General features: G+C 44.4%; 2 protein-coding genes and 1 pseudogene across 3 annotated transcripts in view; 2 read left to right on the plus strand and 1 right to left on the minus strand.

Annotated features, from left to right (window-relative positions):
* Positions 1-24,271, plus strand: SPOCD1 (SPOC domain containing 1). Its single transcript, XM_069573783.1, has 8 exons — positions 1-1,170; positions 20,878-20,919; positions 21,905-22,081; positions 22,524-22,637; positions 22,730-22,790; positions 23,102-23,192; positions 23,928-24,132; positions 24,257-24,271. Exons 1-8 carry the CDS (start codon positions 1-3, stop codon positions 24,269-24,271), a joined length of 1,875 nt encoding a protein of 624 aa, XP_069429884.1.
* On the minus strand, positions 15,912-16,517 carry LOC138433147 (large ribosomal subunit protein uL13 pseudogene; annotated as a pseudogene).
* LOC138434747 (SPOC domain-containing protein 1-like) overlaps positions 23,863-25,339 on the plus strand; it is an 8,342-nt gene continuing 6,865 nt past the window's right edge. The window contains exons 1-2 of one of the 2 annotated variants that reach the window (XM_069579493.1): positions 23,863-24,132; positions 24,272-24,388. In XM_069579493.1, coding sequence (XP_069435594.1) covers positions 24,326-24,388 — 63 coding nt within the window. In that variant the 5' untranslated portion in view covers positions 23,863-24,132; positions 24,272-24,325. Of the gene's footprint in view, positions 24,133-24,271; positions 24,389-25,339 lie in introns of those variants that run through there. The other variant, XM_069579494.1, reaches the window with a different exon arrangement.

Here is a 25,339-nt window from a genome sequence, read left to right on the forward strand (position 1 = left end):
ATGTCTCAGGAGGCGGCTCCATTGGGCCCCAGCACGGAGGACCCCGTTCTCAGTTCCCTCAACAGCCTTGGACTTTTCCAGGAGGACATGGAAGAAACCAGCTCCATGTCAGGCCTGGCACCAGACCTGTCAGGAGAGAGCTCGAGGGACCCCGTTTGTGCTGGCAGTGGGAAGAGGGTCCTCAGGGAAGAGTCTGGTCAAGGTGCCAGCTCCCAGGCAGTGGGTGCTCCTGGGGGTAGCCCAGAGGCCACGGCCCATCCTGTGGTCCTGGGGCTGCAAGCTGTGGGACAGAGCTGGAATTTGGTGCCCAGCCCCAGGCTCTGCTGTCACCTACCCACAGAGCCTGCCCAGGGGAGGGCTCAGGCCTTCAAGAGGGTCCAGATTATTCTGCATGACATCTTAGCAGGAAGTTGTCCCAGGAATCTTTGTAGTGGGTGTGTGGGGGCAAGAAAGAAAAGCAGGAAGTCTGAGACCCCCTCAGAGGGTCAGGAAGGTAGCTTCTTACAGCTTGGTCAGAGCCCTAGTGGGAACAAGCCCCAGGCTGTGGAAGGCCCCCTGCGAGGTGCTGACGTGGCGTCCTTGGGAGGCCCGTGCAGTGCTCTCTCTTGCAAGGACACTGGGTCTGGGCCTGGACACCCAGGTGGAGGTTGGGTGGACTGTGACTCAGGGATTGAGAAGTTTGAATATTTGCCCACTGTAAGGGGTGGGACCCTGCCAGGCAGCCCCTGGGACCCTGTGAACTCCCCTGTGCCCACTGGAGGACTGTCACTTCAGCTAGCTGCCCGGGATCCTCTCCAGAGCCCTGAGCTGTGCCCAGGAGGGTCTGGAAAGGCTTCCACAGTACAGCAAGAAGCTGAGCACATCATGAGGCCTGGCGATGGTGATGGCCATGGTGCTTCACACAACCAGGAGGAGCTGGAGGTCGTGGCTCGACCAGTGTCTTGGGGGAGGCCAGGGCAGGGACTTGGTGACACCCCCTCCAGCTTCCTGGAGCCTGTAGCCAGCAAGGCTAGCTCAGGCCCATCCACGAGGCAGAGAAATTCCAAGTGTGCTAAACAGTTGAAAATGGACCCAGTGCCTGGTGCCCAGGATCAGGGCACTAACAGATGGCCAGACAGCTCCAACCAGGACCAAACAGAAGAATCCAGCCCAGGAAGCGGCCCCAGACTGGTAAGTTGACTCTGAGAGGTTGGGATGGGAAAGGCATCGTTATCTTTTGGTGTCAGTGAGTCGTGTCTTCAAATCCTATCTCTGCCCACTTCCTAGTTGAGTGACCCTAGAATATTTTTTAAGCTGTTTCCTCATGTGTGAAAAGGGAATACTAGTTCCACTTTAGTGGGGTTGTTTTGAGGAATAAATGAGATGATGGTGTGAAATAACATACTTAGCACAGCATAAGGCACAAGGTAAATCTATTTGTGTTAAATGTGCTTTTCCTTGAGTGTTACAATAGTCCTGTGAGATAGGCATTAGCCCTATATTCCCAGGGCAAGCTGAGGCTCAGAGAAGTTAACAAACTTCCCCAAGCTCACACAGCAAGGGAGTCAGTGCCTAGCCATGTTCCCTGTATTCACTGCTTCCCTTTCCATTGTTCTTTTATTGATGATAATAATTGTCATTTTATTAATATTAATAATCATGGTCAATATGTTTATATGTCAAGGGCAGAAAATGGCATTGCTCTGATGTATATTTCTGACATAGTTGAATTTTTTAAAAATTGAAGCATCATGTTAGTTTCAGATGTACAGCATAGCGATTCAATTATATATATGTAAGAGTTGGACACGACTGAGCGACTGAACTGAACTGAATATATATGTATATATACCAACCTAGATAGCATATTTCAAAGCAGAGACATTACTTTGCCAACAAAGGTCCGTCTAGTCAAGGCTATGGTTTTTCCAGTGGTCATGTATGGATGTGAGAGTTGGACTGTGAAGAAAGCTGAGCACTGAAGAATTGATGCTTTTGAACTGTGGTGTTGGAGAAGACTCTTGGGAGTCCCTTGGACTGCAAGGAGATCCAACCAGTCCCTTCTGAAGGAGATCAGCCCTGGAATTTCTTTGGAGGGAATGATGCCAAAGCTGAAACTCCAGTACTTTGGCCACCTCATGCGAAGAGTTGACTCATTGGAAAAGACTCTGATGCTGGGAGGGATTGGGGGCAGGAGGAAAAGGGGATGACAGAGGGTGAGATGGCTGGATGGCATCACTGACTCGATGGCCATGAGTCTGAGTGAACTCCGGGAGTTGGTGATGGACAGGGAGGCCTGGCGTGCTGCGATTCATGGGGTCGCAAAGAGTCGGACACGACTGAGCAACTGAACTGAACTGAACTGAATGTTCTTTTCACTTATAGGTTATTACAAAATACTGAGTATAGTTTCCTGTTTTATGTAGTAGCTCCTTGTTGGTTACCTATTTTATATATCATAGTCACATAGTTGAATTTTTATCCCCTTGATAGAATATGTGTTGTGTGCTGAGTGCATTTGATTTAGTCTTCACATGAAGCCCAGAGAGGTGAGGTTATGGGCCCAAGGTCTCACAGCTGGCAAATGACAGAGCCAGCATGCAGACCCAGGCAGTCTGTCCGGAAAGCTTACTGCATTGCCTGCTTGCGCGCATTCCCCACCATCATTGCAGCAGTAAAGGCCCCTGGCATGCTTACTACATGCTGGGCACTATTCCCAAGCACTTATCTTCAGTCTTCCTAACACCCTTACAGAGAAGATGCTGTTGATATATACCCATTTTAATGATGCAGACACTGAGGCTCGGACGGGTGAAGTGAGTATGTCAAGGTCAAACAAGCAAATTAGTTGAACTAGGATAGGAACCAATCAGCTGCCTGTGGTGATTTATCACTATTTGGACTATAATTACATTAGAGATACTATTACATTATCTGTGTAAATATCACTCAAAACATTAATTTTTAATAAAAAACAAATAGATGTTTATCGTAGAAAATAAAGAAGAAATAAAAATCCCCATAATGCCAACAACATTCAGAGCTATCTCCTGTTGACATATTGGTGTATGTATCCTTTCTTCCATTTTTTTCATATACATATATATCTTTTCTTTGCCTAGAAATGGAACCATGCAGATCAAAATTTATAACTTGATTTTTTAGGTATTAAAAATTGTTTTTACAGTGAATTTGTTGACATAGAATGAGGAAATCCCTTTTAATGTCTCCTGACTAATTGCCCTTTGTTTGATGTTAATGGTTAGCATTCTTCCAGTCTCCTTTTTTATGAACTTCTATACATATATGAACATCTTATATTGATCATACCTTTTTATATATAAGTAGGCTCACGCCGTGCCTCATTGTTTTGGGACTTGTACTTTGATTTTCATATGCTTTAGAGTTTGAAGACGTTTCCAAGTTGGCAAATCTGTGCTTTCCCTGAACGCTGCATCATGTCTGTCTACAGGCACTGCTGGGACCAGAGGGTGGGCTGGGACTTGCTTTTCTCATTTCTAGTCACTGTCCTGTAGTTAAGAGCATGAAGCTCAGAGGCTGACAGATTGGCATTCAGGCCTGGCTTTGCTGCTATCTGAATGTGACCTAGGCAAGTGGCCTCACCTTTCCGAGCATAATTTCCCCATCTGTAAAATAGAGGCAATAAATTACTTACCTCACTGGGCAGTGGTAAGGGGCAGGTGAGATGACATGTACCTATGTTCGGTATTTAGCACAGTGCCTGGTACAAGAAAAATACTCAGAAATGTTACCTGTTGTTGACTATACTTTGTCCTCCTCCAAGGACTGCCGAGGTGAACCCCTGTGCATCTGGCTTCTCCCCATTTCAGGTTATCTATGTGGGCCAGATGCCCAGAAGTGGGATTCCTGGGTCTGCAGTGTTTTGAGGGGGTGTTTGAATTTGGTGGTGGAGGCAGGTGCCTTTCCGCCTTGACGGGAAGCAACCCACGGCTGCTCTCTGCTTTAGTCCCATCCTTGACTCTGCGACACGGTCCCTCATCCCACAGCATCCCAAACAGCCGGTTGCCATGGCAGCTGGTGCCAGCTGCGGAAGAAGAATGGAGGTTGTACTGCGACAGGGATAGGCAGGTGGTTGAGGCCAAGGCTGAGTAGGGTGTGGGCAGGTGTGGGTGTAGTGCCCAGCTGATCTGGATCCCCTCTCAGGACTCTGGCACCTTCTCCTGGAGACCGCTCAGCTCATATCAGGAACAGATAGACAGGTTCAAGGTCAGCCTCTGCTTCTTACAACTGAGTGACTTTAGAGACATCTCTTCTCTGAATCTTAGTTGCCTCCTCTGTGAAATGGTGCGGGGGATCAGCTGGGCCCCAGAACTACTGGGAGTCTGGTGTGAGAGGCTGGCTGTGTTGTGTTCTTTTGGTTTGATACAGAGATTCTTGGAGGAGGGTGGAGAAGTCGGTTTGATCCCCAGGGTGGTTAGTGAGATCTGGAGCCACTCTGTGGCTGGGATAACAGGAGGCGTGGGATGAGCAGCTCTGCCAGGGGCCCCTGCTCTGCCCTTCACAGTGCAGGAGGTACACAGCTCCTCTGCCCCACTAGGCTCTCAGCTCAGGTACCCTGTCTGCAGCTACAAAGTATCAGGCTGTGTGTGAGGGAGGCACATGTCTCCAGCAGGTGGACAGCCCAAAAATAGCTCTTTTAAGTGCTTACTATGTACTAGGAGCTTCACATAGGTCATCGCCTCATGTTTAATCCTCATAGTAGCATGAAAATTCAGTGTTAATATGCTTATTTTGCTGATTAAGAAAACTGGGATTCAGAAAAGTTAAGTGACTGACTGACGGTCACACAGCAAGTAAGTGATGGAGTCAGCGTTTGAATCCCGGCCTATCCAGTTCCACTGTGTACCCTGAGCCCAGCTGCCAAAGGCCTAGCTACTAGATTTAGACTTTTTTCCCTCTTGAGGGAGAATGCAGTTTATTTATTCTTTTAAATTAATTTTTGTTGGAGTATAATTGCTTTTCAGTGTTGTGTTTCTACTGTACAAAGTGAATCAGGTATATGTATATGTACAGTCTCTCTTTTAGATTTCCTTCCCACTTAGGTCACCAGAGAGCACTGAAGAGAGTTTCCTGCGCTCTGCAGTAGGTTCTCATAGTTATTTCTTTTTTTCCTAGTAGTGTGTGTATGTCAGACCCAGTCTCCCAGTTCATCCCATCAGTGCTTCCCCTCTTGGTATCCATAACTTTAATCTCTACTTTTGTGTGTCTATTTCTGCTTTACAAATAAGTTCATCTGTATCATTTTTCTAGATTCCATATATCATATGATACGTGTTTTTTTGTTTTTGACTTACTTCACTCTGTGTGATGATCTCTAGGTCTGTCCAGAGGATTTAGGTTTTTATGGAGCTTTATTTGTTCAGCACACAGGGGTGCTCCTCCAGGATCTCAAAGTCCAGGGGAGAGGAGACAAAGTAACCAGAATTGAAATGCAGATAGGAAGCCTGGCATGTTCTGGATCCCCAGAGGACAATTGAGTCTTCCCTGGGGAGGGGTGAGAGGGAAGGCTTGGAGGTAGGGTGGAGCAGAAGGAGGGGCTGTTGGAGCTGGGTTTGAGCAAAGAAAGTGGGTGTGCAGCAGGCCAAGACATAGGAAGAACATCCCAGGAAGGACAGAGCACACACAGAAGCACAGAGGAGGCAGCCTGGAGCACTGCAGGAGAGGAGCGGTAGTGACGACAGGGTCAGAGGGGAGGAAGGAGGTGGGAAAGATGAGTGAGCATAACATTGCTCCATTTTGGGGGGCTCCAAAATCACTGCAGATGGTGACTGCAGCCATGAAATTGAAAGACACTTGCTCCTTGGAAGAAAAGTTATGACCAACCTAGACATTAAAAACCTAGGTATTAAACCTAGATATTAAAAAGCAGAGACATTACTTTACCAAAAAAGGTCTGTCTAGTCAAAGCTATGGTTTTTCCAGTAGTCATGTATGGATGTGAGAGTTGGTCTATAAAGAAAACTGAGCACCAGAGAATTGATGCTTTTGAACTGTGGTGTTGGAGAAGACTCTTGAGAGTCCCTTGGACTACAGGGAGATCAAACCAGTCCATCCTAAAGGAAATCAGTCCTGAATATTTATTGGAAGGATTGATGTTGAAGCTGAAACTCCAGTACTTTGGCCACCTGATGTGAAGAGCTGACTCATTGGAAGAGACCCTGATGCTGGGAAAGATTGAAGGTGGGAGGCGAAGGGGACGACAGAGGATGAGATGGCTGGATGGCATCACTGACTCAATGGACATGAGTTTGAGCAAACTCTGGGAGTTGGCAATAGACAGGGAAGCCTGGCTGCTGCAGTCCATGGCGTCGCAAAGAGTCGGACCCGACTGAGCAACTGAACTGAACATTGTTTAAAGGGAATTGGAGAGACTGAAGTGTGGTCAGGTACTAGGAGGGAATCTCTCAAGGACAGGAACCAAGGATTCTTTAACAACATCAAAGGTTACAGAGAGAGCTTTCTGTCTTCCAGGCACTGTTCTCAGAGCCTTGAATAATGATAATAATCCTTGCATTGACACTAGGAAGTTGATAACTGGTATGATCCTCATTTTACTAATGAGAAAACTGAGGCACAGAGAGGTTAAGTAACTTTCCCAAGATCACACAGATCCTAGGTATTGGCAGCAAGTATCCTATTGCATGAATATGGCACAGTTTATTTATTCCTTGACTCCATGTGGGCATTTGGGTTGTTTGCAGGTTTTCGCTTTTACATCTGGTGCTGCTGTAATGAACACTTTTGTATGTTTCTTGGTACGTATGGGCAAGAATGCCTCCATGGAATATTCCTTGGAGTGGAATTGCTAGGTTATAGAGTGTACATGTCTTCAGCTTAGGGCCAGATGTGTCTAAAATGGTTGAAAATAGTCTGTACTCCCATCAGCAGTGCCAAATTCTAGTAGCCCCGTATCTTTACCAACACCTGATATTATCAAACTTCAGTTTTTGCCAGAGTGAGGATATGCTATGGTGTCTCAGTGTTTTAATTTTCATTTCCCTATTACTGAGGAGACTCTTGGCATAAATTCTGGTATTTTCTGTTCAGTCTTTCACCAAAACATTTTGGTTGTTTTAACTTTTTCTTATTGATCTGTAGGAGTTTTTTAAATAAGTATATATTTTAGATACTCTTCCATTGCCTGTTATATGTTTTGCAAATATATTTTCCCAAAGTTCATATTTTGATTTCTTTATGGTATCTGTTGATAGGTAGAAATTCTTTTTTTTTGTTGTTGGTGGTGTTGTCTGGCCACATCGCACAGCATGTGGGATCTTAATTCCCCAACCAGGGATCAAAACTGTACCTCCTGCAGTGGAAACTCGAAGTCTTAACCACTGGACTGCTAGAGAAGTCCCAGAAAATTTTAATTATTTAAAATTGTTTTACTGTGATAAAACATATGCAATGTAAAAATTCCCTTTTAAAACCATGTTTAAGTGTACAGTTAAGCATGAAGTGCGTTCACGTTGTTGTACAACCATTACTACTATCCATCTCCAGAACTTTTTCATCTTCGCAGGCTGAAATTCTGTACCCATTAAATAATAATTCCCCAATCTCCTCTTGCCCTTCATAACCTCTATTCTACTTTCTGTCTTTTTGAATTTGACTATTTTGATACCTCATATAACTAAAGTTGTACAGTAGTGGTCCTTAATGTGTCTGGCTTATTTCACTTACCATGATGTCTTTAGGGTTCATGTTGTAGCATGTGTCAGAATTTCATTCCCATTTTAAGGCTGAATTAACATTTCATGGTATGTATTTACCACAGTTTGTTTATCCATTCATCTGTTGATGGAAATTTAGGTTATTTTCACCTAATAGCCATTGTAAGTATGCTGCTGTGAATGTGCACGCAGGCTAAGTTGCTTCAGTCATGTCCAACTCTTTGTGACCCCATGGACTGTAGCCATATCCAAATTTCCAGTAGTCTCATAAAGATGATCATTTATTTTTATACTTTTTTTTTAAGTTAGGGTCTAAATAGGATCTGTATGTTAGAATTGGTTGATATGCTTTTTAAGCCTCTCTTAACCTATAGATGGGAGTCCCAGGTGGCTCAGTAGTAAAGAATCTGCCTGCCAGTTCAGGACACGCAGAAGATACACGTTCAATCCCTGGGTCAGGAAGATCCCCTGGAGGAGGAAATGGCAATCCACTCCAGTTTTCTGGCCTGGGAAATCCCATGGACAGAGAATCCTGGGGGGTTACTGTCCATGGAGTCGCAGAGTCAGAGACAATTGAACATGCACACACAACCCATAGATCTCTTTCCAATCTTGTTTTTTCTGAACTTTAAAAAGTTTTTTTAATTAAAATATTTTTATGTTATATAGAAGTATAGCTGATTAACAATATTGTGATAGTTTCAGGTGTATAGCAGAGCAACTCCACTATATATATATGTATATGCATATATGTATATACATATATGTATCCCTCAAACTCTCCTCCCATCCAGGCTGCCACATGACATTGAGCAGAATTCCCTGTGGTATACAGTAGGACCTTCTTGGTTATCCATTTTATTTTTTATTTTTATTATTTTTTAAAATTTATTTATTTTAATCGGAGGCTAATTACTTTACAGTATTGTATGGTTTTGCCATACATCAACATGAAGCTACCACGGGTGTACATGTGCTCCCCATCCTGAACCCCCCTCCCACCTCCTTCCCCGTACCATCCCTCTGGGTCATCCCAGTGCACCGGTTATCCACTTTAAATATGGCAATGTGTACATGTTAATCCCAAACTCCCTAAACTATCCCTTCCCTTTGTTCTTCCCCCCTTGGCAACCGCAAGTTTGTTCTCTAAGTCTCTTGAAATCTGTTTTTGAAGAAACTAAGTTGTTTATTTACTAAGTTGTAGCTTATTGCATCTCTGTGGAATAGTGAGCCCTGATCTTCTGTTTTCTGTGAAGTGGTGGTTGAATCTGGAGCTTTGATTAGGTATAGATTCAAAGTTCTGGGCTGACTAATTTGTTTTTAGTGGGGTTTTTTTTTTTTTGGTCTTTTAAAAATTATCTTTCTTTTTTATTAGTTTTTTTATTTTCATTTTTTGGGAAGCAGACTAATTTGAAACCATATAATGTCTCATTTTATTTCTTTGTATTTTTGATGTGCTATAAAATGGTAGTTTTTTAAAACTGCAGTTTCTAGCTATTGATGGTATATAAAATGCAATAGATTTTGCAGAAATCTTTTATTTATATAATTTATCTATTAGGATTTTGTTTGTTTTCTATGTAGACAATCATGAAACATGCAAATAATGGCAATCTTGTTATTTCCTTTCCAATTCTTACATCTCCCCGACTCCATTTCCTTATTGTGCTAGCTGAGGCCTTTATAGTATTGTGTAGACCTGTATAACATTGAATATAAGTGGTGATAGCAGGGACCCTTCTCTTGTTCTGGATTTTAAGGGGAATGTGGTCACCATTTCACCAGTATATTTGCTATATTTGTATTTGTATATATCATTATAATATATATTATATAATATATACTATTATATGATATAATATATAAGTATATAATAATATATTATATGTAGTATATATTTGTAAGGGAACTCCCTTCTATTCCTGATTTGCTTGTTATGAAGGGAAAGTACATTTTAAGAAACATATTTTCTACAGGTTTTGAAATAATATGATTTTTATTCTCTTACTAATATTAGTAAATTTAAAGAGTTGGATTTTTTAAATGTTAAGTCAGTCTTTCATTTCCAGGATAAACCCCAGTTGATCATGTTGTATCTTGTTTATGTTCTCTGAAAACATAAACATGTGTTGTGTTTGTTTCCAGAACATAATGATGTGTTTTATGTTTCTTATGTCTTCTTGTTGATAGTATTGGGTTTGGAAATTTTGTGTTTCTGTTGATGAGTTAGTTAACTGGCCTGGAATGATTTGTTCCCATACTGCCCTTGTGAGGTTTCAGTATTCAGTTTTGCAGCTTCAAAGAATGAGTTGTAGACTGTGCTCTCTTTTCCCATTTGCTGCAGCAGTTTGTATAAAATTGGAATTACTTGTTCTTGGAACATTTCAGTAGAATCACTGGTTAAAGAAAAATCTGGACGGATGTTTTCTTAGGGAAGATAATTCCTCCCCTACTGAGTCAATTAATTCTATGCTTAGGTGTTTATTCAGTTTTGTAAAAAATTTTCATTGAGTCAATTTTGGTAAGTTATGAGACGGCTGGATGGCATCACTGACTCGATGGACGCGAGTCTGAGTGAACTCCGGGAGTTGGTGATGGACAGGGAGGCCTGGCGTGCTGCGATTCATGGAGTCGGACACGACTGAGCAACTGAACTGAACTGAACATCTTTCTAGAAATGCATCCACTTAATCTGAGTCTTCAAATTTACTTGCATGTTGGCATAAAGTATTTTACAGATCCTCTATTTTTTTTAATACATGATTTCTCATTGCAAATATTGTCTTGTTGTCCCTTCCCTCTTTTCCTTATTGTTGCCAGAGAGTTGTCTGCTTTTTGAGTCTTTTCACAGACCTGGTTTTTGGTTTTGTTGACCCTGTCTGTTGTATATTTGTTTTTAGTGTCACGCTTCTTTCCATTTATTCTCTTATTTTTATAATATTTTGAGAATAATGCTTGGTTCATTAATTTTCTTTATTTTGTTTCTAATAAAGTCATTTAAAGTTACAAAGGAACCTCTGATGACCATGTTAGCTGCATCCACATACTCTTGTATATAACCTTTCTTATTATAATTCAGTTCTCAGTATTTCATAATTTTTACTAATTTTATTTGGCCTGTGTACTATTTATAAGCATTATTTCTTAATTTCCATTCGTATGAATTTCTTTCTTTACTTTCCTTCTCTCGCTCTCTTTTTGTTATCCTTCTTTAAATTAATTAATTTATTTGACTGTGCTGGGTCTTCACTGCTGTGTGGACTTTTCTCTAGTTGCCGCACGCGGGGGCTACTGTCCAGTTGCCGTGCTTGGGCTCCTCATTGCAGTGGTTTCCCTTGTTGCAGAGCACAGACCCTAGGATGCAAGAGCTGCAGTAGTTGTGGCACGTGGGCTCAGCAGTTGAGGTTCCCAGGCTCGAGCGCACAGGCTCAACAGCTGTGGGGCACGGGCTTAGTTGCTCTGTGACGTGTGGGACCTTGGACCAGGGATCGAACCTGTGTCTCCTACATTGGCAGGTGGATTCCTTACCACTGAGCCACCAGAGAAACCTTTATTATTGCTTTTCAACTAATGCATATTGTGGCCTGAGAAAATGATCTTTATCTGAGTCATCTGATGTGGTAGCCCCTAGCCACTTGTCTCTGCTGAGCACTTGAAAGTTGGTCAGTCCAAATTGAGATGTTCAGTTCAGTTCAGTCGTTCAGTCGTGTCCGACTCTTTGCAACTCTATGAACTGCAGCACGCCAGGCCTCCCTGTCCATCACCAACTCCCGGAGTCCACCCAAACCCATGTCCATTGAGTTGGTGATGCCATCCAACCATCTCATCCTCTGTCGTCCCCTTCTTCTCCTGCCCTCAATCTTTCCCAGCATCAGAGTCTTTTCAAATGAGTCAGCTCTTTGCATCAGGTGGCCAAAGTATTGGAATTTCAGCTTCAACATCAGTCCTTCCAATGAACACTTAGGACTGATTTCCTATAGGATGGACTGGTTGGATCTCCTTGCAGTCCAAGGGACTCTCAAGAGTCTTATCCAACACCACAGTTCAAAAGTATCAATTCTTTGGCGCTCAGCTTTCTTTATAGTCTAACTCTCACATCCATACATGACCACTGGAAAAACCATAGCCTTGACTAGACGGACCTTTGTTGAGATGTACTATGACTGTAAATACAGTCCTGGATTGCAGTGACTTAGTCACTGAAAAAAAGAAATTAAAATTAATAATGTTTTAGATGGATTATTAGGCTTGTCATATTGGCATGCATTTTAAAAAACATCAAAATTGGTGAATTCTTGTGTTCAGTTCAGTCGCTTGGTCGTGTCTGACTCTTTGCGACCCTATGGACTGCAGCACGCCAGGCTTCCCTGTCCATCACCAACTCCCAGAGCTTGCTCTAATTCATGTCCATCGAGTCAATGATGCCATCCAACCATCTCATCCTCTGTCGTCCCCTTCAGTCTTTCTCAGCATCAGAGTCTTTTCCAATGAGTCAGTTCTTCGTATCAGGTGGCCAAAGTATTGGAGTTTCAGCTTCAGCATCAGTCCTTTCAATGAATATTCAGGACTGATTTCCTTTGGGATGGACTGGTTAGATCTCCTTGCAGTCTAAGGGACTCTTAAGAAGCTTCTCCAACACCACAGTTCAAAAGCATCAATTCTTTGATGCTCAGCTTTCTTAATAGTCCAACTCTCACATCCATACATGATTACTCGAAAAACCATAGCTTTAACTAGATGGACTTTTGTCTGCAAAGTAATGTCTCTGCTTTTTAATATTCTGTCTAGGTTGGTCATAGCTTTCCTTCCAAGGAGCAAGCATCTTTTAATTTCATGGCTACAGTCACCATCTGCAGTGATTTTGGAGCCCAAGAAAATAAAGTCTGTCACTGTTTCCATTGTTTCTCCATCTGTTTGGCATGGAGTGATGGGACTGGATGCCATGATCTTAGTTTTCTGAATATTGAATTTTAAGCCAGCTTTTTCACTTCCCTCATTCACTTTCATCAAGAGGCTCTTTAGTTTCTCTTCACTTTCTGTCATAAGGGTAGTGTCATCTGTGTATCTGAGGTTATTGGTATTTCTCCCCGCAGTCTTGAATTTTTGTGTAGCTATTTTTTTCACTTTGTTTTCTTTTTTTTCTAATTTTTATTTTTACTTTATTTTACTTTACAATAGTGGCTATTTTAATATTAAAGATTAAGATAAAAAGAAACATTTTCAGAATACTATGCTTTATTATTTCGAGAAAGGTAAAAACACAACTGAAATGCAAAAAAAGATTTGTGCAGTGTGTGGAGAAGGTGCTGTGAGTGATTAAACATTTCAGAAGTGGTTTTTGAAGTTTCATGCTGGAGATTGCTTACTGGATGATGCTCTACGGTTGGGTAGTGCTGATGGTGGTTTAGTCGCTAGGTTGTGTCCGACTCTTGCAACCCCATGAATGTAGCCCCTGTCCATGGGATTTCCCAGGCTAGACTACTGGAGTGGGTTGCCATATCCTTCTCTGGGAGATCTTTCCATTGAAGTTGAAAGGGATCAAATTGAGGCATTGATTGAGAACAATTAAAATTAATGTTATACCCAGCTTCCCAGGTGGCTCAGTTGTAAAGAATCTGCCTGCCAGTGCAAGAGATACATGAGATGTGGGTTTGATCCCTGGATCGGGAAGATCCCCTGGAGGAGGAAATGGCAACCCACTCCAGTGTTCTTGCCTGGAGAATCCTGTGGACACAGGAGCCTGGCAGGCTGCAGTCCATGGGGCCTCAAAGAGTTGGACACCATTGAGTGAGCACAGATGCAGTGTTACACCGCATGGGAGGTGGCCGACACACTAGAATATCCAGATCAAGCGCTGAAAGTCGTTTCCACCAGCTTGGTCATGTTAATTGCTTCGATGTTTGAATCCCACCTAAGTTAAGCGAAAAAACCTTTCTTGACTATCTCTGCATGCGATTCTCTACTTAAACATAATGAAAACGTTCCGTTTTTAAAACAAACTGTGACAGACAATGAAAAGTGAACACTGTACAATAATGTGGAATGGAAGAGATCTTGGGGCAAGTGAAATGAACCACCACCAACCATACCAAAGGCCAGTCTTCAGCCAAAAGAGGTGATGTTGTATATATGGTGGGATTGGAAGGGAGTCCTCTATTATGAGCTCCTTCTGGAAAACCAGACAATTAATTCCAACAAGTATTGCTCCCATTTAGACCCAACTGAAGGCAGCACTTGATGAAAAGCATCCAGAATTAGTCAACAGACTACGTATATCAGGATAACACAACATCACATGTTTCTTTGATGACCAGGCAAAAACGGTTAACAGCTTGGCTGGAAAATTCTGATTCATCTGCATGTTCCCCAGACACTGCACCTTCAGATGTCTTTTTAGTTTGTCCTTATAAAACTCTCCTAGTGGGAAAAAATTCAGTTTCCTGGAAGACTATAAAAGGCACCTGGAACAATTTTTTGCTCAAAAAGATAAAAAGTTTTATGGAGATGGAATTATGAAGTTGCTTGAAAAATAGCAGAAGGTAGTGGAACAACCAGTGCATAGATTGCCCAGTGAAGTTTTTGGTGAAAATGAAAAATGTGTCTTTTGTTTTTAACTTTAAAACCGAGGGAACTTTTTGGCCAACTCAATGCATGTTGAAATGATGTTTTGGATGTGTTAAGTAAAATGTAAAATGAATTTCACTTGTTTCTTTTTACTCTTCTTTAATGTGGCTACTGGAAAACTCAAAAAATACACCTATGGCTCACATTCATATTTAATTGGGCAGTGTTGGTCTAAAAAATACTCATTTTTTGACACTTGCTGAAATTTGCTTTATGGTTTAGGCTGTGTTTAATTTTCATATATGTTGCATGTATACTTGAAAAGATATGTGGACTCTAGTTGTTAAGAACAGTGTTCTATATATGTACACAGGTTAAGCTTCTTCATTGTTTTCATTGAATCTTTTTTCTCCTGACTGATTTTTTTCAGCTAGATTTAACAATAATTAAGAGAAATACATAAAAATTTCTTGCTGCAATGTGGATTTGTCATTTTCTTCATGCTTTGCCAATTTTTACTTTCTGTTTTTGGAGGTTCTGTTACTAGATACGTATACATTTAGAATTGTTGCAGCTTCTTGGTGAAACTGCTAGTCATTATGTAATAAGGTCTTTACCTCATTATTTTTTGCCTTAAAATCTGTTTTATCTGATATTAGTGTAGCTATAAAACTTTATTTTGGTTAGTATTTACCCATTCACATATTACTCCATTTTTTTCTCTTAACCTTTTTGCATCACTGTGTTTCAGAAATAGGTTTTACAAATACTTTTTTTCCCTTTTAAAAATTTTATTACTTTTAAAATTTAATTTTATATTGGAATGTAGTTGATTAACACATATGTTTAATGTGTACAGCAAAGTGATTCTGTTATACACACATCTACTCTTGTTCAAATTCCTTTAGAAATATCTTACAATTGGATTTTCTTTTTTAAAGATCTGATAATTTTTATATTCATTTGAAGTGTTAGTCCATTTGCATTTGTCGTAGTTATCAATTTATTTGAACCTATTCCTACTGCCTTATTTTGTACTTTGAATATACCCTGCATTTTTTATACAATTTCTCCCTTTTATTGCCTCCTTTTATTTATATTTTCTTTAAAAATAATTGATTAATATTGGATCACAAAATATAGGGAAGACACAAGGGCAATGCCTGTGACCCCTTGGCTGTACTTCCCTTCCATAAATACCTTTTAGAACCCCAGATTCTTCCTGCCCAACCATTGTCTCACATCCTAGCAGCTGCAGAGTATATATCCGACCATGTGGGAAGCTTAAGCAGACTCCTTTTACTCAGTGTGGTGTCCCTTCCAACTAAGCCTTCCAGCTCACTTTTGCCAGTATTGCAATAGCACTGATTGTTCCAACCGTCTGTGTCCTAAAACTCTCATGAAGGAATAGGTCTCAGGCAAGTTATGCCTGCACAGCCCTTAGACCATGTAGACAACACAGCCCTGTCTACACTTTTAAAAAGGCCCTTCTTAGACAGCCATGGCAGAGGCCCCTCCTCTGCACCCAGTGTTCTAACCCCAGGCTGCCTGTGGCAGCTGGATGGCAGCCCCTGGGGGTCCCCTGCAGCCAAGTGTGGTGATGGAGGAAGGCCAGGTCAAGCCAAGCAGGAAGAGTAAACCATTTTATTGGCCTCAGACTAGAAATCCATGGGTCTTGAGGACCTCTGTGAATTTTTCAGTTTTCTTCTGTGTTCTTTTCGGCCTGCTTCCGTCACCTCTTTAGCTACTACTGTCTCCGAGAATGGGCTTCCCTGGTGGTGCAGAGGTTAAAGCGTCATATGGTACTTGGCCTTCTCTTTTCTCTTCTCCTTCTGGGTGGCTTTTACTGCCTGGTACATCCAGCCAACCTCATGAGCCAGGTGCCCTAGGTAGGCAGACTTCTGCCTGGGCTTCAGACGCACAAGCTCGAGGGAGGCAGAAACCACCATCTGCTTTTTCTGGCCATAGGGTGGTGGGACCCCTTCAGACACCTTGAGGTGGTCCAGAGCGGCCTGGCCTCACTTGGTCTTGCAAAGCAGTGTGCCTCAGGCCTTCAGGGGTTCAGCAGTGGTGGGGCCGCAGAAGGGGGCTGGTGTTTATCCGTTTGTGGAGGAAGGCCGGGTAATTCAGTTTATTTCTGTAGAAATTGCCAGAGATGCTGATGCCCTCACAGCACACGACCACAGCCTTCTGGCCAGAAGCACCTGCTCGGCCATGATGGCTCCTGGCGCTGAGCACGATGAACTGCCCTTTCGCCATCTTTGGCAGCCAAGTGGGGCTTATCACCTCCTTTTAGATTGACTGCTTTTTCTCATTCCTTTTTATCTCTCTAGTAGTGTGGAAGTCTTCTGTGTCCTATTTATATTCTTTTGATGTCTGTTAGAAATGTCAACAGAAATACCTAGGCTATCAAAGTATAAAGGTAGTTACTATCTCCCTCTGAAATAACAGGATTTTGGAATGCTTTAATTCCAGGCATGCACCTTCCCAATTTATGTGATGTTGTTATCTAGGAAGTTAGTCCTCAGTTATTTTTCCAATCCCACAAATTACCCAAATATTATCGTTTCATAGAATCTGTGTTTGTTTAGGTTTAACCACATACTTATCATTTTCTTTGGTCAGAATTCCTCTTTGCATCTCAGCTTTTCTGTCTGGATCATGTTTTCTTCCTTTTGCCTCAAGTACATCTTTTAACGTTTATTAAGAAAGATAAAATTATTTTAAAAAACTCTCTAGGTTTTTATCTATGATATCTTTATTTAAAAATTTTTTAAACTTTTTAAATTGAAGTATAATTAATTCACAATGTTATGTTAGGTTCAGGTATACAGCAAAGTGATTTGGTTCACTGAATCTGTTCTTTTTCAGATTCTTTTCATTATAGCACAGGGAACTATATTCAATATATTTTAAGATATTGAATATAGTTCCCTGTGCTCAGGGAACTATATTCAGTATATTCTAAGGTATTGAATATAGTTCCCAGGAACTATATTCAATATATCCTAAGATATTGAATATAGTTCCCTGTGCTATACAGTAGGTCCTTGTTGTTTATCTGTTTTATGTGTAGTAGTGTGTGTATGTTAATCCCATACTCCTAATTTATACCCCACCTTGCTATCCTCTTTGGTAATTATAAGTTTGTTTTCTATGTCTGTTAAGTCTGTTTCTGTCTTGTAAGTTATGGTATCTTTATCTTCGTTCTCAAAAAATATTTTGTCTGGGTGTACAATTGATAATTATTTTCTTTAAACACATTGAAAAATATTATTCTGCTATGTTTTGCCATCCATATTACTATTGAAAAGTTAGCTGTTAGTTTAACTGCCATTTCTTTGTAAGTAAAATATCTTTTGGTGAGAGGCATTATAGCGTTGGGCTTCCCCCTATGGTACAGTGGTAAAGAATTCACCCGCCAAGACGCAAGAGACACCGGTTAGATCCCTGGGTCGGGAAGATCCCCTGGAGTAGGAAATGGCAGCCACTCCAGTATTCTTGCCTGGAAAATTCCATGGACAGAGGAGCCTGGCGGGTTACAGTCCACGAGGATCACAAAAACTTGGACATGACTGAGCGCACACATGTATTGTAGCATCAGTGGTTAAAGATGTGGCCTCTGGAATCAGCCTGTGCTGCGTGCTCAGTCCTGTCTGACTCTTTGTGACCCCAGGGACAGTAGCCCACCGGGCTCCTCTGTCCATGGGGTTCTCCAGGCAAGAATACTGGAGTGAGTTGCCATGCCCTCCTCCAGGGGGTCTTCCCAACCCAGGGATCGAACCAAGGTCTCTTGCATTGCAGGCAAATTCTCTACCATCTGAACCACCACAGAAGCCCAAGAACACTGGAGGGGGTAGCCTAACCCTTCTCCCCCGGATCTTTCTGACCCAGGAATCAAACTGGGGTCTTCTGCATCTCAGGCACGTTCTTTACCAGCTGAGCTACCAGGGAAAACCCCTGAAATCAGACTGCCAGGATGTAAATCTCAGATCTCTGGTTTACTAATTGTGTGACACTGAGGAAACTGACTAGCCTTTCTGCACCTCTGTGTGCCTCAGTTTCCACTTCTGTAAAACAAGGGCAATAATAGTAGCGATATCTGACTCACAGGGTTTTGGTGCAGATTAAGGAAACTAACGTGGAGAGTATTCAGAACAGTGATAGCACATTGTCAGTGCTAGATGGCTAGCAAAGTGTTAGATGGTTATTTTTTCTCTTGTTGCTTTTAGGATGTCCTTATCATTGCTGTGGCGAAATTTCACTGTGATGTATCTAGGTGTGAATCTACTTTTACTTAAACTTTTTGAAATTCACCAAGCTTTTGGAATCTGTAAATTGTTGTCTTTTATCAGTTCTGGAAAATTCTTAGTCATCTGTCTTCAAATACTCCCTCTGCTCAGTTCTCTCTTTCTGGAACTTTGGTTTGAGTGAAATCAGTGCTTTTCACTCTGACTTTTTTGTTTCTTTGATTGTGTTTCACGGTCTCTGTGCTGTGAATAATTTGGATAATTTCTTTAAACTTATCTTCTAGTTCACTAGCTTATTTCAGCTGTCTAATACTGTTAGGCCTATATATTGACTTTTTAAGTTTTCATACTTATTATCATATTTTTCATTTCCAGAAGTTGTGTTTGGTTCCCAACCAAATATGCTTGGTCTTTTATATGTATTTTTGCCCTTCATCATATATTTGGACTATAAAGAAAGCTGAGCACCAAAGAATTCATGCTTTTGAACTGTGGTTTTGGAGAAGACTCTTGAGAGTCCCTTGAACTGCAAGGAGATCAAACCAGTCCATCCTAAAGGAAATCAGTCCTGAATATTCATTGGAAGGACTGATGATGAAGCTGAAGCTCCAATACTTTGGCCACCTGATGCAAAGAACTGACTCATTTGAAAAGACCCAGATGCTAGGAAAGATTAAAGGCAGGAGGAGAAGGGGATGACAGAGGATGAGATGGTTGGATGGCATCACCGACTCGATGGACAGGAGTTTGAGCAAGCTCTGGGAGTTGGTGATGGACAGGGAAGCCTGGCATGCTGCAGCCCATGGGGTTGCAAAGAGCCAGCCACGACTGAGCCACTGAACTGACTGATATGTTTGACCTCGCCTTTTCTTTTTTTTCTTTTTTGGCTGCACTGGGGCTTCATTGTGGCATGCGAACTTTCTCTAGTTGTAGTGTGCTGGTGTAGTTGCCCTGAGGCATGTGGGATCTTACTTCCCTGACCAGGGATCAAATCCATGTCCCTGCATTGGAAGGCAGACTCTTAACCACTGGACAATGAGGAAGGTCCCCTCACCTTTTATTTATTTAAGCATATTATACATACATATGTTGTATTCTTGTCTGATAAGTCCAGTATCTGAAGTCTTTGCCGGTCTGATTCTGCTGCCTGTTGTTTGGAGCCTCATAACACTGGTATGTGGACTCCTGAGAAGAGGGGTCAGCCTAAAGGTTTTAAACTGGGAAAGACCATTCTTAATCTCTTGCCTGCTTTCCTTCCCAGATATCCTGTTTTCTTATCTCCTCCCCTTTTTTTTTCTTCTCAATTTACTTTTTTGAAAGGCTGATTCATTCCCATGGTTTAAAAAAAAAGTGAAAAACCTCCTTCCCAGCTCCCAGTTCCTTTCCCACTGGAAGCCTCTGTTACCAGGTTCTTGTGGATACTTCCAGAGGTATTTTATGCAGATGCAAGCAAATACAAATTGAAAATTCTGTCTCTTTTTAAAGCAAATGGTAGCACACTACACACATTGTTCTGAACTTTCTAATTTTAAAAATAGTATGTAATTGTAAAAGAACCACATGCTCATTTTGAATAACATAAATACCCAGGTGTCTACGAGTAGAAAGTGAAAGTCCCCCTGGAATTTCATTCCCCGGAGATAACCTGTCTTATGCGTCTATAAATATATATTTACATAAATCGGCTTATGCAACATGTACTTCTCCATAACCTATTTTTTTTCTTTTTCTCCAAACTATGCAGCTTGACATCTTTCCATGAATCTTACCACATCTGGCAGTGCTCCCCACATAGCTCAGCAGTTAAATGCCTGGACTTTGGAGTCAGACAGAACTAGGTTCTAATTCTAGCTCTGCCGCTTAGTAGCTCCAGGACTTTTCAGAGCCTCTCTGAGCCTCAGTTTCATCATCTGTAAAATGAGGGTAGAAATAGTACATAGTCCATGGTGTTGTTCAGAGATCTTAGTAAGATCATGTATGACATGCTCCCTCCACAGCCAGCTGCTTTATGAGCCCTCAACAAACGGTGGTTTTTACGATGACTCACTCTTTTTAATGGCCACTTAGTATTGTGGCCTGGAGAATTTCATGGCCTTAATAGTCCATGGGGTTGCAAAGAGTCAGACACGACTGAGCAGCTTTCACTTTTAGAATCCATAGTATGATATGTTGCTATTTACTAACCATTCTCCTTTTGATGGACATTGGATTGTACCCCATTTTTTAGTTACAAATGCCAACCTGGTGAACACTGAATATACATCTTTCACCTTTGTGTCGGTATCTTCTTATGAATTCACTGCCGTGGGGGGGGGGGGTGGTCACTGGGTCCTCTGAATCCTAATCTTTCTATCCTCTTTCTCTCCAAGGAGGCGATGAGAATGGCCCATGGAGTGAAGCTTGTGTGTTACGTAGGTTTTTGCTTTTGATTACTGCTCTTCTTTCTCCCTCTTCTGAGGTCTGGTGGGGGTGGGAGGGGTCCTCCCCAGAGACAATCTCAGCCCCTTGCCCCTGCCTGCCCTCTTCCAGAGCATCCTTACTCCCTATGATGTGAATCTCAGACTTCCATTTTCCCCCAAACCTTGGAACCTGACCATTCATGATCATTCACTCAAGGATTAGTTTTCAGACCCATCTACTTTCAAAACAACTCCTGGTGACTTGTAACAAGTTGGAAGAATCAAAATACACTGAAATGGGATAAAAGTCTAAAGAAAGCAAGAAAAGGGCAAGGGGAAGGGGCACTTGTTACTAACAACCCCTTGTTACTTGTTACTAACAACCCCTTACTCTACCAATCCTGGAGGTTTAAAGTTAAAACTGAGCTTCCTGGCGGCCAAAGCGGAAAGGGGAGCAGAATAGGTCCTATAGGTCATCAGAAGACCCAGAACTACTCTGCACCTTGAATGGGTCATGAAGGGCTTTCTCTCTGGGTAACAGAGGGATGATCAGTAGGCTTTCAGAGGGGTGATGGATATGTTCACCATGTGTCTGCTTCAGGGGGAAAAGGCAAGTCACTGACCCCAAAAAAGGGGCCTGACAGAGATTTTGAGAAAGAGAGGGTGGACTCAGAACAGGATATGAGCACCTCTGGTCGTAAGGGTGAGAAGGGTCTCGGTACAGGGTCCAGGTAACTGTGAACATGGCTGGGAGGAAGGGTGAAGCCGAGAGGATGAAAATGAAGCCAGGCTCCTTTCCTGGGATGGAGACCAGGCAGTCAGCAAACATTTACTGAACCCTACTGCGTGCCGGGCCTTTTCCAGGCATTGGGAGTACAGTGGGGGCCAAGACACACATGCTCTCTGTCCTCATGGAGCTTACAGTTCAGCGGGGAAGAGAAAGGACCGTAAATTGCAGGTGAGGTTAGCGGTCTGAAAGGCACTTCTCCCCTGGCAGGTTGGTTCCGAACCAGTGATCTACCTCCTGGGGGCCGTGAGCTACAGCCAGGCAGGGGGGCAGCTACCTCCAAGGCTGGAGGTTCTGGAGGACATGATGGAGGCCTACTCAGCCTCATCTGTCCAGAGGCCCAGAAAGAAGAAAAGGTGCAGGGCCCGGGGCCGCATGAGGCGCCAGGTACAGAACAGGGTCTTTACACTGACGTCACTTAATCCTGCTGGGAGAGACACATGGGCGTGTGGTTCACAGAGGCGTTGCTGCAGCCCAGAGCGATGCTGTGACTTGCCCACGGTCACACAGAATGTGACAGCCGGGGGTGCATTAGCCTGTCATCTAACCTGGTGTCTGTGTGCTCCTTCCTCTGCACTGCTGAGTTCAGGAGCTTGGCTGCAGCGAGGGAGGGAGGGAGGGCCCGTGGCCTCCATGCATCTGGGGAGAGAGCGGTCATGGACCTTCCTTCCTGGCCAACTGGCATGTCCCGCCATTCCAAGATCCTCTAGCCACCTCCCTCGGGAAGGGGGACCCTGGTGGTCTCTCTGACCCCTTTCACCATCCCCAGGAGTCACTCCCTGCACCCCAGGGACTCCCCCTTCTTCTCTGCGTCCTCGTTCTGTTGCAGGTGAGGGTTCGTGTTCAGAAGCCCAGTGCTGAGGGTCTAGGGGTGAGTGCTTCTGCTCTGGCCACGTGGTCTCCCTCCCTGGGCACAGGTCAGGGCGAATGTGGGGGTGCACAGGTGACTGGAGAGACAGTGCCCCTGCCCCCGACCCTGGGGCTGGGAGGCTGTACCCAGGGATGAGGCCTCAGTTTCTCACCCCTCCCCAACAGTGCAGCCCAGTGGAGGCTGAAGAGGAGGAACCTGGAGAACAAGCAGGGGGCGAGGACTTAGGTGAGGGGCTGTGGAGGGTGCCCTTCAGCAGCCGCCTGTCTTCCAGGAATTTCTGAGGACACACGGGGCTCATGCCCAGCTCCTGGCCTGACCCCTGCTGGGACTCCTCTCCTCCCCTCATCATCTGCCTGCAGTCCTTCCCCAAAGGGGTGGGGCTGCTGGCTGCCTGGGCTCAGCAGACAGACATCCTAGACACTTTGGGTCCCTGAGGTGGGACCCCTTCTTTACCTCCTGAAGCCCCTCAGCCTTGAGTTGCCCCACTCCCTTGCCCTGAGCATCCCCTGGGAGCCCATGACTCTCTCTCCCCACAGCTCAGCTTCAGCCCCAACAGGAGAAGCCACCCCTGGATACTGGGGTACGGGACACCGTGGTCCGCACCATGCAGGAGGCGCTGTGGAGTCGGTAAGGCCTTACTCCACCTCCTCTGACACCCGGGACATCCTGAAGGGCTGCCCTCACATGTCCTACCTCCTGAGGCTGTGCCGTGTTCTGAGGGCTTGTGTGTGTACCACTAACCCCCTTTTGTCCTGTGAGGCCATTTGCCCACACAGCAAGCCAGTGGAGAGCCGGATTTGAACCTGGGTCTCTCTGGCTTCAAGGTGGCGCTTTTCCTTTAAGCCACTGCAGCTCTGAGTGTCTGCTCGGTCCTTGTGGATATCACCCACAGAAAATTCTTTCAGACACGGGGCAACTCTGTGCTGGGACCATCTCAGATATCTGAGCTCAGAGCGCTCATTTTACTAACGGTGAGACCAAGGCCCAGAGAGGGCAGGATTTTGCAAAGGCCACACAGCAAGTCAGTGGCTGATGATTCAGGGTTATTTCCAGGACCAGGTCTCCATCCTCTGCCTTGACCAGTGCCTCACCCTCCCACCCCCCGGCTTCTGCCCCTCCATCCATACCCTGGTTCCCTGGTCAGGGAGAGCAGGGGCTGAGCAATTGGACCTTGCTTTTCCACTCATCATGTGGCCTTGGCAAGCTCCTTATCTTCTCTGAGCAGCAGCCACCCATCTGTAAGTGGGGAATGATAATACCTGTTCCTCACAGAGTGAGGAGAGAGGGGTTCACTTAGGAAAATGTTCAGAGTAGAAACCGGAGTTGGCCCAAACCCTGCTCCCCACGCCTGCCCGCTCTCAGGCTCAGTGACCTGGCCCTGCCCTTGTTCCCCTCCCCACCCCACAGCCTTCGGAAGCACCCAGACCTGGTGCTTAGTGAGAAGGTCGTGGAGGGCATCGCTGCTGGCATCGAGGCAGCCCTCTTCAACCTGACACAAGCCACCAACGGCCGCTACAAGACCAAGTACCGCAGCCTGCTGTTCAACCTGCGGGACCCCAGGAACCCGGTGAGCGGGCCTCTGGGCTGGGCTGGGGCCTGTTCTGAGGTGGGAAGCCCTGGAGTATTTGGGAGCCTGACCTGGGAGTGCCAGGCAGGGTTGGGGTGGGGGTTCTCCAAGCGGCGTTATGTAGCTCCTACCCCTGTAGGAGCTGTTTCTCAAAGTGGTTCATGGAGACATCACCCCCCATGGCCTGGTGCGGATGAGTTCAGTCCAACTGGCCCCCCAAGAGCTGGCCCGCTGGCGGGACCGGGAGGAGAAGAGGGTGAGTTGTCGGATCAGGTCAGGACCTGGCGGAGGGACTTGGGGGAGCTCCGAGGATGGAGCTGGAGAGACAGAGTGAGGAAGAAGGCGGTGAGATGGGAGCCCAGGATAGACAGAAGCAGAAATGAGGAAACAGAGCAGGCAGACGGGGAGAGGGTCAGAAAGCCTCTTCTCACAGGGGGAATAAAACGGGAGAAGAGGCAGAAATGAAGGGGGTTGAGGATGGAGAGCCTGGTAGAGGTGACGTCCCTGGAGGTGTGGTCGTCCCCTGGCTTTTCTGTGGAGCTGGACTCGGGGTGTGTGTGTCGGGCTGAGGGGGACTGGGGATGATGGCCCAGACTCTCGAGTCCAGGAATATCATCCGCCATCTATGGTGGGTAGACCCAGTGCGAGGCCTCCGCTCCAGTCCCAGCCCCAGAAGTTCCAGAAAAGGCTGAATGTCTTCCTGGTGCCCCAGGCCCGGTGAGGAAGCCCACAGCCTCCCGCACTTCACAGTTACACCCCCACACACTCTGTGTCTGTGGGTCTTTCCCTCCCTGGGAATGGCTCTGAGACAGGAAGTGTGGTGGGCACTGAGCAGCTTTGGGAGATGTTTGTGTAATGGTTGTTGGTGGCTCAGTGAGAAAGAGGGGGACTGACCGAGGGAGTGGGGCCCATGGATGGACTGGGAGCACTAAGACCTTGTTCTGACAGATACTAGGCTGGTTAGAATTAATGCGTGGAATCCATTAGGTCCGTCTGCCCACTGCAGTCTGAGCTTCTATCGGGGCATTGTCGGGGTCAGGGAGTAGGGTCATCTGTGTAAACTGTGGGGCCCCTGCAGAATGAAAACGCGAGCACTTTGTTGAATGATTAAGAATTTCAAGACGACAGCAGCATGAAGCATGGAGCCCTTTTAGAACAGGGCCCTGGGCTACTGCATGGAGCCCATGCCCACAAATCCAGCCCTACA

This window comes from Ovis canadensis, chromosome 2 (genome assembly GCF_042477335.2).
Source record: "Ovis canadensis isolate MfBH-ARS-UI-01 breed Bighorn chromosome 2, ARS-UI_OviCan_v2, whole genome shotgun sequence".
Taxonomy (NCBI): Eukaryota; Metazoa; Chordata; class Mammalia; order Artiodactyla; family Bovidae; genus Ovis; species Ovis canadensis.